At 44.2% G+C, this 17,320-nt stretch overlaps 1 protein-coding gene across 2 annotated transcripts in view; it reads right to left on the minus strand.

Annotated features, from left to right (window-relative positions):
* WWP1 (WW domain containing E3 ubiquitin protein ligase 1) overlaps positions 1-17,320 on the minus strand; it is a 340,005-nt gene that overhangs the window by 46,202 nt on the left and 276,483 nt on the right. For both annotated transcript variants that reach the window (XM_063924044.1, XM_063924045.1), the window contains exons 11-16: positions 16,865-16,919; positions 16,702-16,786; positions 14,781-14,909; positions 8,187-8,259; positions 7,905-7,976; positions 7,295-7,383 (exon numbers count right to left, since the gene is read on the minus strand). In XM_063924044.1, coding sequence (XP_063780114.1) covers positions 7,295-7,383; positions 7,905-7,976; positions 8,187-8,259; positions 14,781-14,909; positions 16,702-16,786; positions 16,865-16,919 — 503 coding nt within the window. The remainder of the gene's footprint in view (positions 1-7,294; positions 7,384-7,904; positions 7,977-8,186; positions 8,260-14,780; positions 14,910-16,701; positions 16,787-16,864; positions 16,920-17,320) is intronic.

Below are 17,320 nucleotides of genomic sequence, written 5' to 3' on the forward strand. Positions count from 1 at the left end.
GCTGCCCAGGGCGCCCCCCCCCAGCGCCCTGCACCCTCAGTGACCGCTGGTGTGAAGTGTGCTGACAACAATGGCGCACAGCTGCAGTGCTGTGCGCTACCTCATGAAGACTGAAAAGTCTTCTGCCGCCGGTTTCTGGACCTCTTCACTTTTCGGCATCTGCAAGGGGGTCGGCGGCGCGGCTCCGGGACCGGACTCCATGGCTGGGCCTGTGTTCGATCCCTCTGGAGCTAATGGTGTCCAGTAGCCTAAGAAGCCAATCCATCCTGCACGCAGGTGAGTTCACTTCTTCTCCCCTAAGTCCCTCGTTGCAGTGAGCCTGTTGCCAGCAGGACTCACTGAAAATAAAAAACCTAATAACTTTTTCTAAGCAGCTCTTTAGGAGAGCCACCTAGATTGCACCCTGCTCGGACGGGCACAAAAACCTAACTGAGGCTTGGAGGAGGGTCATAGGGGGAGGAGCCAGTGCACACCACCTAGTCCTAAAGCTTTTATTTTTGTGCCCTGTCTCCTGCGGAGCCGCTAATCCCCATGGTCCTGACGGAGTCCCAGCATCCACTAGGACGTCAGAGAAATGAAAGTGAGCTTTGTCAAGAAATTGCAGCGATAACGCCAGAAATTACCCACGAGTGATGCGAAACTTCAGAATCGACTACAAATGTGTATCATGAATACGGCTACGATCTGGACGATATATTCAAAACCAACTGAAAATAAACTGTATTCCATGCACTTTTACATTATGGGCCTAATCAGACCTGATCCCTAGCAAGCGATTTTTGCGCTGCTGCGATCAGATAGTCGTTGCTTACAGGGGGAGGGTATTTTAGCTGTCCCAAGTGTGCAAACGCAAGTGTAGCAGAGCTGTACAAACAGATTTTGTGCAGTCTCTGCACAGCCCAGGACTTACTCAGCCGCTGCGATCACATCAGCCTGTCCGGGACCGGAAATTGACGTCAGGAACCCTCCCTAACACATGGACTCGCCTGCCTTTTTCCAGACACTCCTTGAAAACAATCAGTTGACACCCACAAACGCCTTCTTCCTGTCAATCTCCTTGCGATCGCCCGTGCGATTCAATCCGTCGCACAAACCCATCGCTTAGTGATGATCCACTTTGTACCCGTGCAACGCGCCTGCGCATTGCAGTGCATACGCATGTGCAGTTATTGCCGGATCGCCCGCTGTGCGAAAACGCACAGCAGCGATCAGGTCTGAATTACCCCCCCATGTGCTAACATTTTGAACAGCATTTACCATGCCTTATTTGTTCGCCTTCAAAATGTGGGAGGTTTTTCTACCTCACCCTGTATTATGAACCAGAAAATTAAATGGTAAAATACTGCGCGCTGTATGTACACTCACAATTCATAACAACCACGTTATAGGACATATAAAACACGTCCATCGAATAAAGAGCAAAATCCCCTTGTGTTGTCGTTGTATATAAAAAAATTTCCTCAGATGTATGAAAATGAGAAAAAACAACACAAATATAATGTGGTAAATTCAATAAACAAACACCTAAGTGATACAGGTTGAGTCTCCCATATCCAGAATGCTTGGGACCAGAGGTAGTTTGGATATCGGATGTTTCCGTATTTTGGATATTTGCATACCATATTGGGATAGCTTGCGGATGGTACGCAAGGCTAAACACAGAATGCATTTATACACGTAGCCTACAGATCATTTTATACAACACGTTAGAATTTCGTGCATGAAGCAAAGTTTGTGTACATACATGAAATTCATTTATGTTTTATATACACCTTCCACACATACGGCAGGTTTTGACTTTTTCAGGTCGGAAGGGGTTCAGACTTATTCAATTCCCCCCTCAGTTTTACGACAAGTCAGGAAATTCGACTTGTCGGAAAGCAAGTGGATCGGCGGAATAGCCACCGATCAGCGTGCTTTTGTCGGGAACGGGTCCAGACAGACAGATTTTGGCCCCCTTTCTGACAATCTCAATCCGACTTGAGACGGGAGAGCGGAGCGGCGGGCTGCAGGGCACTACCTCTGATGGGCATCCCCCTGGCCAGGCTCCTCTCTACCGGCAGTGATGATGAGGACGAGCTGGGAGGAGGACAGGACAGCAGCTGAGTGCTGTCAGCAGCAGCGCGGAGGGGACACCAGGAACGGCCAAATCTGACAGTCGGACTTGGCCATTCATTGAATAGCCATTGTCGGAATGTCATTTTATACAATATTTTTTATAATTCTGTGCATTTGTAACCCTATAAGTATGTTCATGTGTGAGAATAGGGATGTACAGTTTGTGTTGGATTGATTATTTCAATTGTTTACCATTCCTGAGGTATGACTTATGTGTAACCTTATGACTAGGGTACATAATTACATAGGGATACTTGGTAATGTTATAGGTCTATCAGTGATCATATATGTATATATTTACAATTCATGAGATAAAACCTCCCAAGATAGTTAATATATGTACACCTTGGTGGTGAGGGGATTAAAGATATGGTTATTTATGTATGTAAATATTTATGTATTTATTTATATGGTTATTTATGTATGTAGGGAGGCATACCTCCCTACATGACCTTCTCCAGGAGGGACAGAATGCTCTGCTCCTGGACTTCCCTCTTAATTCTGAGAGAATACCAACAAGGGATAGGTACAGTAAGTATACTTACCCTCCCCACTAATCCCCCCTAATCCTTCCTTCCCGCAGCCTGAACCTAACCCTCCCTCCCGCCGCAGCCTAACCCTAACCCTTCTCTGGGGTGTGCCTAAACCTAACCTCCACCCTCCACTAACAATGCAGTGGGGCGGCATACTTAGGATCGGGATGCCGGGTGTAGGGATTCCGGCATCGTAATTTTGGCTAATGCTGGAGTTCCGACGTCTGCATTTTGGCCATGTGTTGGGAATCCGGCACTGGGAATCCGACTGCCAGCATCCTGACCATATCAGAGTTAAATCAAACAAAAACACATGCACTAAAACTAGGGGGCACTGTATGACAGCTGGCCAGACGTCATGTCCTAGTCTCTCCGTCCTGCAGAGAAACCCAATGTACAGCAATCTCATGTTTTTTTGTGAATTAAGTGAAGAACATGACTTTAACCCTATCCCAAATGATTTTAGTAAAAAAAGGAAAAAATATAAATATATTTTTAAATATATCTTTTAAACATCGAAACATCGATCGGGAACATCGCGGCTTTCATTTTGAAAGCCGGGACAGTTTATCTTCCCTGCCGCTGCTAACACACTCTACCTGACTGGTCGCATCCTGTGCGACCAGGTCAGATAGAGCACTTGCAGGCATGGTTGCATCTGAAGCGACCATGCCAGGCAAGTGGTTAAATGACCTTTCTTAACAAAAAAATATTTCAACACAGGTGACGCCAATCTTATATTAAGAGGGAAACCCAGGCAGAGAGCATTTTGTCCCTCCTGGAATGGGTCCTGTTGAGAGCTATGCACAATCTAATATACTGTATAACCCCCATTTCCCCCAGGCCCCCCTGCCTTAAGTGTCCAGGACCCCCCTCCCCCCCCCAAGGCTTAATTCGGCCCTGGCGATAATGACAATTTCAGAGCTGTTTTCGGCAAAATAAATAGTCAGTTAAGTGTTTAACAGAGGTGATTGCAATCATAAATTAAGAGGGAAGTCCAGGTAGAAAGCAGTTTGTCCACCACTGGAATGGGTCACGGTGGGGTGTATGGATTGTGTAATATTTTCTAAACTTTTCCTGTAGTTTTACATTTTACACACTGGGACAAGACTAAGGAGGAGTGTGAGTGTGTGTGTGACGCTAGACCCGAATGCTCTTATTAGATAACAGGTTACACAGGACCCAGACACCCAGGGGGGGAACTGGGATCCCTGGGTCACTTACAGCTCTCTCCCCACTCATCTCTCTCCTCTGGTCGGGATGCTCCATTGGTAGCTCCTGAAACAGGATACTCTTGTGTCTCTACCTGCATTGCATATTATCTTGCTCACATTCTGGCTGCCTGGTTCTGCTGCTGCTGCACAAGAGAGAGCGCTAGTGAGGTCAGTGTGATCTGGACAGGGTGGGCCCTAACTAAGGGAGGCCTGGGGAACAGTATCGCCTGCACCACCACATTAAACTGGATATGCATATGTATAAAGATGGATAGTCTGGCCCTATATATACAGCTGGTGGCTGCTGGTAGCAGCATTTGTGTTTCACCAGAGGCACCAGTAGAATGATCTGCTTGTATGTAAGGATAGAAACATTGCAGTTCCTAATGGATACACTGTGTGTCTGCTCTAAGAGAGTATTCACATACGTAGGACAGCAGTAGTGATAAAGGAGAATGTGACCAGTCATAACCAGAGAGAGCATGAAAACACCTTGAGAGAAAATGAAAGCCAGACACCCAGCACACGAGACAGCCAGGCACCCAGCTCATGACAGAGCAGGGGGTGGGGCCAGACACAGTGTAGGACTGGATAGGGGCAAGTGGGGGGCATTAAGGTATATATACACTAGTATATGTTTGTACATACACACATATATATATATATATATATATATATATATATATATATATACACACACACATATATATATATATATATATATATATATATATATATGTACACATATATACATACACACACACACACACACACACACACACACACACACACACAGTATATATACCGAATATATGTTTCTTGTGTAGACTCAGCTGCACTGATGATGGATGTAGGGAGTGATACTAGGCCGCCCAATCACTGCTGGCCACAGTGATTGCAACACAGCATGCCAGAAGCTGCAGCGAGGGACGGGGCTGCAGGGGAGACACAGCCAAGGATGCTCTGCAGCCGATGTGTATGTATGCCGCTGATCTGCCAGCAGTGATCGGGACACATGGGAAGAGTAGCCGCACTGTTTACCTTCTAGTAACGACTGCTCAGCAGCCGCAGGGTGGGGGTGCAGCCGGGCTTCCTGATCACTGTGGCCAGCAGTGATAGGGACACACTGGTGGCGGAGTCATGGCTGCAGGGGACCCGGGAGGTTCCCCTGATATAGGCGGCTGCTGAAAGATTCTTTTCCAGCAGTTGCCCAGACTGCATATCTGACTGGTCGCATCAGTTGTAACCACATCAGGCAAAGCCCAGCCTGAGGTGCTCACATCTGATGCGACCAGGCCAGGCAAATGGCTAGGTGATGTGTCATTATAAAGAGGATAAGAATGGATGATAGGGGAATATATATTGGCAATAAACTTTCATGTACATTGAAGTTCTATAACATGAATCATAGCCAGAGTGATCCCACTGAGAAAGGATGGGTGGGCGGAGGGCGAGTACTCTTTCATTAGTTTTATCTTTTGTCACCCACTAACGTGTTTCCAACGAACAGTGGAGGTCATTCCGACCCGTTCGCTCGCTGCAGTTTGTCGCAGCACAGCGATCGGGTCGAAACTGCGCATGCGCCGGTGCCGCAGTGCGACGGCGCATGGCAGCTTTCGCTGCCTAGCGATCGCCTCTGAGACAGAGGCGGTCGCTGGGCGGGAGGGGGCTGAATGGCGGCATCAAGCCGCCGTTTAGGGGGAGCGGTCCAGCCAACGCAGGCGTGGGCGGACCGTTGGTGGGGCGGGCCGCTGCGGCTGCGTGACGTCTCACGCAGCCGCTGCGGCCAGTGGCAGTGACAATTAACTCCCGGCCTGCCGCAGGAGCTGCGCTGGCCGGGAGTTACTCCTCAAATACAAAGGCATCACCGCTGTACGATGCTTTTGTACTTGTGCGGGGGGGGGGGGGAGGGGGTGGCACTGACATGCGGGAGGGACTAGCCCTGTGCTGGGCGTCCCCTCGCATGTCAGGGAAGATGATCGTAGCTGTGCTAAAGTTAGCACAGCTACAATTAACTCGGAATGACCCCTAGTAAACGTTACTCATGGAAAATTACAAATCTAACAGCAAAACCTTTAAAATTTAATCACATTGCTTAAAATTAAACTTTCATCCCCCACTTTGTATTACATATATAGCATAGTCCAACTTCACTTTATTGGTATAAGCTTTCCTAATAGTCAGTTGGTACTGGATGTCTCTCCTCCCCCCCCCCCCCACACACACACACAATGATAGTCACCCCTTCTTTCAGCACAGCAACGTTACGTGACGTATGATATTTGTAGGTGTGACTGGTTGTTTTTTACTGTAATTGGAATATACAGATATAGAACTGTAATGCTGTCATTGCTTTCTCTCCTCCTCTCCCCACTGATGACTACCGGCCCACTGACTAACAAAGTGGATAACAAGGAAAGAGCTGCACTAACTCCGCTACCTGGACATCATGCATCGCCTGCAATAACTCGGTTATAATGAGCGTGTCCACCCCAAGCTTTCAGAGGACCTTATTAATGCGTATGACATAATGGCTGACGTCAAGGTACTGGAACCCAACTGTACCAAAGAGACAATTCTCAGCATGGTCAGAAAGGGCTCGCCACACTATATAGTGGCAGATGTGGAGATACTTTTCAAGAGTCTCCACTATTAGTCAACACAGGATGGAAAACCGCTGTTTATGTAGTCACTGAAGATGTCACTGTCTCCACCACTACACACCAAAGATGAAGCTACCATATGTGCAGGGAGTGCAGCTGCTATGGGGCACACAGCTGAAAGGGGCCCACCTGCCCTGTCACATGTGTTATATACAAGGGTGTAGCAACCATACGTGGAGGGAGGGAGCTGCTATGGGGCCCAGAGCCGAGAGGGGCCCACCACCATGGTCTGGTTTACCACTGCTTAAATGGCTGTCTAGCTGAGCTCCAGGAGTAGATGAGTGCCAATTGGCTGCGACTGAATCCTTTAAAAACAGATGACAAGACTGTATGGAACTCACTTCCCTGCACAGTTTGAGAAGCCTCACTCTAGAATCCTTTAAAAATATACTTTAGACTTTCCTGTTTACTAAAGCATTTCCATACAATTGGAGAAAAGAGCACTATATAACATACTACTACTACTACTACTGTTATATACAAGGGCGTAGCCACCATAGGTGGAGTACAGCTGCTACCACAGAGAGCGCTAGTGAGGTCAGTATGCTCTGACCGGGGTAACCCCTGACAGAGGGGGGCAGTGGTACAGTATTCCCTGGGCCCCCACCTTAATCTGGCTACGTGTGTTTTGTATTTGTTCTGTGGGATTTAGAGTGTACAAATCCTTTGCGTCAGTCTTTAAAAATCACAATTTAGCACAATGCATGGCAATATGAATAGGTCACTTGATCAGAACAAGTTACACCCAATAGAGACACAAAATTACCTGGCCAATCCGCCATAATCTAAACCTTCTTCCCCTCTGAACATAACATATAATCGTCTTCTTAAATCATAAGGCTTCAACGCCATAATCTAAATGGGAAAAGAGGAGTAAAATTATTCATCTGACTGAGTACATTTTTACAATAAACATTTCGGTCACGGAGCTAACAGATTTTGCTAAAAAAAATAAAAAAAAAATAAAAAAAAGAGAGGATAGCCCTTCTGAATCTACCAGATATCTGGCGCCAACTCACTGTGCTGCCCACCACTGTCGGGACTAAAGCCTAGCCTAAAGAACAGATACAGTAAATGGATAAAGCATTAATTAGTGGGACTGATCTGTAAAGGTTTGCACTGCGTCAAAATAGGCAATTAATCACGGTCTCTGAAATTCAGTAATTCAGAAAAAGCAACTGTGGTATGTGGCGTGTAGGCGCACCACGAACAGACCTCACAATGCAGCCTCACCAAGCCACAGCAAATGGCGGAAATTATTTCTCCTAAAATGCTTTCCTCCTCTAATAGGACTAAAGTTGACATTTCTCCTGGAGGACTGCCTCCACCCCAGACCCAACCCCACTACCAAACTTATCAGAGAAGTAGAAGCTTACCTGTTGAAATGAGTCTTCAAATAGTGTCTGCCGGGACACCGTTATCTTCACATGGCTTGGCAATGCGTTAGACTGCAAAGAAGTGTAGACAAGTAAGAACCTCAGGTGTAGCAGAGTGAGACAGACAGGAGAACATCTTCAGACAACATGCTAATGCACAGAGTAAGCAGACCTTTCCCATGGCAGCCTGCACACCGCTCCAGCAGCACATGCCAGTGCCCTCTAGCCTCATAAAGTATTGTTGCATTATATCATTATAAAATCACCTTTAAAAATGATTACCTGACACAAATAGCGGAAATGAGCAAGCTTCCATCGAAAACTGCGTTCATAGGCAATCTGCGGCCCTTTTGTCCTAAGGCCACAAAACAAATACAAATGTAATTAGTGATGCAACGTTTTAAAAATCATTCTAGCTTCTTTCCATAAACTATGTTATATTTCAGTACTGTACAGATTGTTACGTGAATTCGCCAGACCTGTCATACAAGTGCTTCCTAAAGATGACCATTTAAAAGTTCAAATAACAGAATCCTCTTTGGACCTCTCCAGTAAATGTATGTGTGTCACACTCATTTCCATTGCTACACAGTCTGTAGAAACCAGTGACGTGAACTACAGTAGTGAAACAGCAGCCTGTATTCCCACAAATGCTGAATTAGTCCAAAAATTGTCTATCTCCGCTATTTGCTTCGCTGAAGGTGCCCGTCCACCTAGATGGAACAAGCAGCCGGTGTATTACATACAGTACCCTGCACTCTCATGCATACTGTTACTATGTAACATTTGGCAATACATTTCAAGAGATCTTCTAAAGCCGTGTACACTCTGGGCGATACCAGTATCATCAGCTATATCGTTAGCGGGTTAGGCGAGTGTGTACACCCAATATGTCTGAAAGTCATCGTTGACAGATATATCGCGTCAGCACTGCACCACAGCTGATGCCAGATATATCTGCACATCTGGCTGTGTGCACGAGTCATCCGTCGACTGCTGTACACTGGCTGCAGGGACTGAAATCAAAGCGGAGCGGGCACAGACTTGATGTCAGAACGACATATCCAGCTGCCGATCTGTAAGTGTTACCTGAATCGGCTGCTTGGTTGTCTGTTCCGGTGCTCGCCGAATATCTTTGTACAGTGTGCATCCAACTTAAACAAGGTGGTCAAAAAACTAGATCTATGGAAGAAGGTATTTACATAACAATTCTGTAATTCAGTATTTAAAAAGTAGGTGCAGGTTCTCTTCCAATAAATCAGACAATGGGGGTGATTCAGACCTGATCGCTGGGCTGCAAACTCTGCTGTCCTACGTTCAGATAGTCGCTGCCTCCAGGGGGAGTGTATATTCGCTGTGCAAGTGTGCGATCGCATGTGTACACCGAGCTGCAAATATCCACTGTGTGCAGTCTCTGCGCAGCCCAGGACTTACTCCTACAGTGCGATCACATCAGGCTGATCGGGGCCGGAGCCGACGTCAGAACCCCTCCCTGAAAATGCTTGGGCACGCCTGCGTTTTTCCGGACACTCCCAATAAACAGTCACCACCCACAAACGGCTTCCTCCTGTCAATCACCTTGCGAACGCCCGTGCGATCGGATTTTTTCGCACCATCCTGTTGCTGACCAGTGATGCCCTTTTGTTGTGTCTGACGCGCGTGCGCATTGCGGTGCATACGCATGTGCAGTTAGTACCTGATCGACCGCTGTGCGAAAACGCACAGCAGCAATCAGGCCTGAATCACCCCCAATAGACAATAGAACAGACCTCTCACACTTTGGAAAAAGTTTTTTTTAGCTTTTCTACTGTTTTTCCAGGTGTGAGTTACTTGCTGGTCAATTTACACACTTAGGACCAGATTGAATTAACTGCGTTAATTACCGCGCAAGAAAAAGTGTTTGTAACTGCTGACTTTTTCAACCACAGCTATTCAATGAAATGCCCTTTTCCTCACGTGGCTAACGCGCGTTAACCCATAGATTCTGGGATAAGTGCCAGAGCTATGGTTTAACGCATTTGCATCACCTGCATTAACAGCAGAAAGATCGACTTACCGCGGATGTCTGTTCAAGCCTGCTGAAGGCTCAAACACAAATCTGCATTGAGTTCAGCCTGTGGGCTTATTGCAGGCTGCAAGTGATCAGCCCTAGCCACCGCTAAAAGTCCATGGTATCCGACCCTTACGTTCTAACTTTCAAGTAAGAAAATGCATCTATGCATTGGTTGTAGTGAGTAATATAAAGCTGCCTGGAACTGCAGGGTTCTACGTATATCCTAAATTCAGAGATTCCATACAGTAGATAAAGCCTCACACACTACATAACGTTGTTAGCAGTGTAAGGATTGGAGAGGAAGCCATCACATTACAAGGATGTGACTACCACAACATTTTGAATGTATATGGATGTGGGCAGACAACAAAATATATACATTTTAAATTAGCCATGCAGCAATAGAAGGGCCTTCCTTCCCTAGCAATCCTGAGGAGCCACGGAGAATGACAGTGCTGCACTCACTAGTCCACGCTGCACACACCAGGGCTTGTGCAGAGGTACAGTAGATGTAAGCGTGTTTTGTGGCTTATTTTAAAAACCATTGAACACATGGCACTTACGAGTCCTAGCGTGAAGGGGTAAGAGATGCTGGTGAAGTGCAGTAAGTATATCTTCACACACAAAGTGTCCAATGCGGAGTACCGAACAGCGGCACATGCATTTGTGTGGAGGTGGATCGCTTGTGGCTGCTTGAACCTTGCAAACCAATGATAGCAGCCAGCTGTCACATCTGATTGGCTGAATGCTCTAAATCCCTCTCCAAGATGCTAATATTTCCAAAATTATTACAGCGATGTCAGTGATGAGTTTGCTGTAATATAGCATGCAGACAGCTTGTAAAGGGGAAGGCTACGGATATTCGATTTTCATTATGCAAGCTCCCTGTGACTTTATTACCCATGAATGACACTGTATGCACGCATCTGCTCCTGTTTGCTGAAGTAAGGAGGCACATTTTGTAAGCATGCACACCTGGACGCATCTCTCGTTTACAGACGTCGCATGGGTATAAATATATATATATAAATTATTTTTTTTTAGGGCATATTTTCCGTTTGTGATTAGATGGAAATTGTGACCGACTCTGCATAAGCTCCACTAAGGGAGAAACAATGAGTACATAAAACAATGCATCTTAATATCTCCTCTTCCCTAACTCTTATCTGGTCATAACGCTGCAGCAGAGTGGTATGTAGACTGTTCCGCAGCTGTGACTGGACAGAAACAAGGTGACTGAATATTCAGATGTGTTCTCATACACTATTGCTGCAGTAACAACAAACATCCCATTTCTGCGCAACAGGTCTCCTGCGACTCTGCTTGTGTCGAGCATCTTTTTTGCGTGAATGTGCGTCTTAATCGCAATGTGATGCCACAAAACCACTTCGTGAGACTGCACTGATATGTTGCAGTTTTACATCTGTGTGCGTCTGAGTCTGTATACGAAGCGCTAAGATGCGGCAGCCTCAGATTTTTTTTCACGCCTAGTTCTGTTGTGCTTCACAAACAGATTCAGACTCTGTTGCAAACAGACTACAAATTATATACACTGACTACAGCAGATATACAAGTGTATCTTAAATTAATCAGTGCAGTCTCATGAAGCAGTTATGTTAAATTAAGATGCACATTTGAGTGCATGATGCTACAATCATCTGCACGTCTCATTCATGCCAGGCATCTCGCGCCACATGGCGTATTGAGGCTAGGTGTATGAAGACATATATGTACATGATGTATGGGTCTGTTCTGTAGCAGTTATACTAGAGGTAGATCAGAGGTGCGGTGAAGAGGGATGTAGCTACTTTGAGTTACTTCCCCAGACTGCGTTCTCTGTAAAGCCCTATGCTAGATGGGTAATTTCAAATAAATATTCATTACTACCTACAATTCATATTATATATGTAAAATAGAGCTGGTGAAAAGTTGACTCTTAATACAATTAATACATACTTTTTCTTCTTATATGAACAATGTAATCCTTGGGTTTAATGATTTCCATGAACATTCTGTAAAGCTACTAGCAAAAATCAGCTGAGTATTAGAGCAATTAGCATGGCTCTCAGAGTGACTCAATAACTGCCCCATACTGTATGTTAACTGAAACTAGTTACAGCTCAGGTCTGATCCATACATAGTGGTTTTCCAGTTTATGCTTCCAGGAAAGTGTAAGTGTTTATTTCAGTGCAGCCGTGACCCTGGCTGTCACTTATGTCAAAGTCCCATGCCCAGTTATTTTTTATGAAGATATTAAACAGTAGAACTCATAAGGCGAATACTAAACACTAAAAGATAGAGTATAGATTTTCAAAAAAGTCTAGAACAATCTGTCATTCAAACTTCATTTTACTGCTGAATATATCCAACTGGAGAAAACAAGGAGAATGACATTTCATGAATGAAAAGTGCAGAATAATGTCGTCTGGGCATTCCTATTCCTACGCACATTCAGTCTTTCTGACAAACTGAATTGGAAAATGCTGAATAGAAAATAGATATTCTTCATGGATATAAGTGCTATTTCTACTTTCTTATTTCCATTGACATAAGGAAGAGCAACTTTATATGAACTATTTATTTACATAAAAAGGGTCACTTGGTCTATGCAATTTTTTTTTTCCATTTTACCTAGTGCTCCAATCGAACAGCCGATATATCGCGAGCCCGTTGGCAGGTGTGTACCTCTACATGTCTGTGAACGACGACATTCACAGACATATCGTGTCGGCCCTGCAGCACAGATGTTGGTCGATAAATCTAGATATATCGTCGCATCTGGCTGTGTGTATGGGCGTTGCTGCAGGGATCGCCAGTAACTGACATCTCAACTGGGTGGGCACATTTTAAATGCCCACCCAATTGTGACATCAGGCGGACAACTGGAAAGTGCGTATGCACTTACCATTCGTCAGATAGGTCAACGGACCAGCCGATTCGTCAGCCAGGTTCGTACTTAGCTTACAGTACTAAACAAATAGGAATTAGGAATTGCGTTTTGGTAGATTGTTATTTATTTTTATGGAATTTAATGATTTTATCAGTTTTCAATTTGCCCCGAAGAGACATAAGGAGTAAAAAATCCCCCGATGTTTCTTTGGGTGTTGCGGTTGGGCTATTTGATTAGCTCGGCCGGTAAAACGTGCTGTTACAGCCGTAAACACACAGGTTCTGTGAAACCTGTGTGTTAATGGGTGAACTAGCCTCGTTTTCGGATGAAAACGGGGCTGTAATCGGGATTTTGCAAAATCCCCGATAAGCCACGGCACGCGCCGGCTTATCTGGGCCAATTAGATAGCACCCCCACCCTCAGCAAGACTTATCACCCGACAGTGACGGGGTAAATTGAATAGCCCAGTTAGTGTGGTAATTCAGCATTAACCCATGGTAGTATATTTTTAGATGTCTTGATAAAGTAGCTATCAATTGTCATTAGTTATTATTTACCAGTATAGGCGAGTTTATTATAGTGGTGAAACAATTTGTTTTACACAATCCAATTCCTTGGTGTCTAATAGGGCCCATACATCCGTGGCATATCGGGGGAGTTCCCTGTTCTCCCAATGCCTGGGTCTGAAGATCCGGTAAATCCAACATGTTTTAAAGCCTTGATTCACAGAATCTCGACCCAAAAATTATTGGTATCAATGAGTTGGGGATTTTTAATATTTAGGGTTTTGTTTTTTTTCTTTACAGATTCCCCAACAGATCGGCAATCATTGATGTTTGACATTGCACCGTCAGAATGATGAAACAGCCTGTAGATGTATGGGCCCCATAAGGACGGGCGTTATGATATGAATGACAGTAAGCTGATAAATGATAAATCTGCCTCTAGGGAATAAATTTACAAGGTGGGAGTTTTTTTTAGAAATGGTGATGCTGCTCATAGCAACCAATCAGATTCTACTTAACAACTATCTAGCTGCTTCTAGAACATAATAAGAGATCGAATCTGATTGGTTGCTATGGGCAACATCACCAGTTCTAAAAAAAAACTCCCACCTTAGTAAATTTACCATTAAGTTATTACTTGCTTTCAGTTGCTCAGTTACCAGATGACTGGCTCCTAGTCTTCAACTACTAGTTCATTAAGATAAATTCAATGTTGATCATAATTTTCTGCATAATTGGGAATTATTTTTTTACACTCTACATTTCTGTGGATTTTATATACTGCCAAAAATTAAATAAAAAGACTGTCAGATTTCAATGAAAGCAGCTTGTGCCAGTTTCCAAACACAGAGGAGATGAAAATGTCAGTGTGAAACAAAGCAGCTGATGGAATGAGCCAAACAGAAAAATAAAATGTTTTACAGACAGCAAATGAAGAGATATACATGTGCTCTATGTATATTCTTCACAATAAAACATAGCGTGAATAAACTGGTTACCTATGTCCTTTCTACATGGCACGTGTATGGTAAGTGCATAACCCCGTTATAAAGATGTGCATAGCAACCATTGTTACGCGTTAGGCCTGGAACACACAGGTGTAGTTATGGCGGTGAGCGAATTGCATTACTCGACAAGAGCAAGCACACAACGTATTGCTATTGCTGCTAGGGAAATCATGCATCTTTTTTTTTTTTGTTATAGCAGTTCACAAGTGACTTAAAAAATGGTCAGCGACTAAACTGCTGGCCTAAAAAAAGAAGAAGAAAAAAACAGCAGTTTTGCAGCTCTGATCATCATTTTTTGAGGTTGACAAAACTACAACAAAAAACACTTGTGTGTTCCTAAGCTTTGTGCTTAGACTATTTATTAACACTAGATGTAATCCAGCTTGGACTTGACTGGTGATCATACTTCCCATTACTTACACTGACGACTTTCCAGTCCGGGGGTCATTGAAAGTAGTGGTCTTTGTGTTGTGATCTACAAAGTACTTTACTCCCTCTCTTGTGTACCGGATTTCCCAGCCCTCTGGTAAAGGGTCCTCATTTTGTAAACTGTGGGGAGGGAGTAACCATTAACAGGAAGCCTTTCTCAACACAAGATTAAAAAATAAAATAAAAAATACACAAAACTATATACTGTAATTATTTATCTCCTAATTATTGTATTAGAAGAATGTATTATTGTTTATTAGTATGTATACACAGAACATTTAAATAATATTTACTACTAATATTATTCCACTGCGCTTTACGTTCCCAAAGAAATGAAACACAAATTGAAATTTGGGAATCATAGGAAAACCTATATCATCTCAGGGACAGCAGACATTGTTTAGACAACTGGCTATAGGCCCTCATTCCGAGTTGAACGCTCGCTAGCTATTTTTTGCAGAGCAGCGATCAGATAGTCCCCGCCCATGGAGGAGTGTATTTTCGCTTTGCAAGTGTGCGATCGCATGTGCAGCCGAGCGGACGAAAATGTTTTTTGCAGTTTCAGAGTAGGTCTGAACTTACTCAGGCCTTGCGATAACTTCAGCCTTTCCGGTCCCAGAATTGACGTCAGACACCCGCCCTGCAAATGCCTGGACACGCCTGCGTTTTTCCTACCACTCCCAGAAAACGGTCAGTTGACACCCATAAACGCCCTCTTCCTGTCAATCTCCTTGCGATCGGCTGTACGAATGGCTTTGTCGCTAGAAGCATTGCACAGCAACGATGCGGTTTGTACCCATACGACGCGCGTGCGCATTGCGGTGCATACACATGCGCAGTCGTAACCTGATCGCTGTGCTGCGAAAAACGGCAGCGAGCGATCAACTTGGAATGAGGGGCATAGAGCAAGCAACTGGATACTAGATTTCATGCAACTCAAAAGAAAACGAAATCTCTCTAGCATTATGTGTAAGCACTGCGGACCTTACTGGAAACTGCTGCAGTACTAAATAGCTTACTACAGTATGGGGTAATCTCTGGATATTTTGAGGGTTGAAATATTGCACAATATAGTTCACTTGAAATCAGCCATTAAGGCCTTTGTAGAAGGTCCAAAGTAAGTACTGTAGCTCAGTTTTAAAATATATTTAAACATATACGTACTTAGGACAGTGACTGAACTTTTCTTCTAGGTTGAGCAGTCACTCTCCAGCTATTACGCTAATAAGGCAGTTTAGTATGATAAACAGCCTGGCCAGCATGCTAATCTGCTCCTCCCACCCTGCTCTAGAACAGCAGTCTCCATTAGTGAGCAGAAATAGCGTGGAAAAGGTTTCTGGAGGAAAGGAGAAAGAACTGCTCATTCCACACCTGTACCTCTCCAAGGCCAACTTTAATCTGGTAGAGGCTTTCCATAGCATGTGACAAGTGCTCCCTTTATCCATAAACGCTAATTGCATATTTGAGGTAAATACGTATAACAAATAATGTGGTTTGTAATTTCTATCAGTTGTGCTCATCTCTATGTTGTACACACATTGGAGGCAGCTTTCTTCAGGACTTCATGAGAAAGTGGGGTATGAATTCACAATACAGTATTCTGCGCACAATGGCCTCATGCCCTGTGCCTCTTTGAAGTCATCAGTGACAAGTCCATTCTATATAAGAAGCAGAGTCTGCAGGGTAGCCATGTGTCAGTTGTTACATGCCATAGCCTGTTCCTGTGGTTTATACCAAATACAGAGATAGGAATGATTTGTTTCTGTATGTGTACAGCAGTAGGTGAAATGTTGGCGTTTAATTAATAAATGACACCACCACTTTTCCTGAACTGGAACATGGAATGAAGCAATGTGATGAGACAATTCTATCAAATAACCCAGGGGCAGAAAATATGTTAGGACAGCCTTACCCTTGAGTTCGAGGATCTTCCCACTGAGTTGTTTTTGTATTATGATTCACAAAATACACTCGATCCGTAGAGTCCACTCTTCTTTCTAGAAAACAGATATATTGTCTTGCCACATGCCCATACTTCAGAGAGGTTCATAAATACCGCTGTAATACTCTCTTACCCCAACCTGGTGGCAGAGGTCCCAGTGGATCATTCTCTGCTGATAACATTGATGCCTACAATTGAACAGCAGAAATATTACAATTAGAGATGTGCAGTTCAGACTGAAGTCAATCCAAGAAATCGGATGAGTCTACACTCTTCAGGTCTGGGAACAAGGTAAACACACATTATCCCTAGAATTCTGGTTTGTGAAATTTAGCTGCTGCCAACCCAGGTTCCTGACCTTTTGGAGGGGTGTAATCCTATGCCATAATGTTACATCAGAAGCATAACTACAACTTCCAGCCACAGGTCACATGGTATTATTGTACCAATCAGGTGATCAGTACATGCTGAACTACTCAGACAGAGGATGTCACTGGTATGCAGGAATATGGAAGGAACACAGCATGTTCTAAGCAGAATCAGCATCTTTAGACTGTAGAAAGGTTTACTCAATGCAGGTAATTGTATA

The sequence above is a fragment of the Pseudophryne corroboree genome, chromosome 5 (genome assembly GCF_028390025.1).
Source record: "Pseudophryne corroboree isolate aPseCor3 chromosome 5, aPseCor3.hap2, whole genome shotgun sequence".
Lineage (NCBI taxonomy): Eukaryota > Metazoa > Chordata > Amphibia > Anura > Myobatrachidae > Pseudophryne > Pseudophryne corroboree.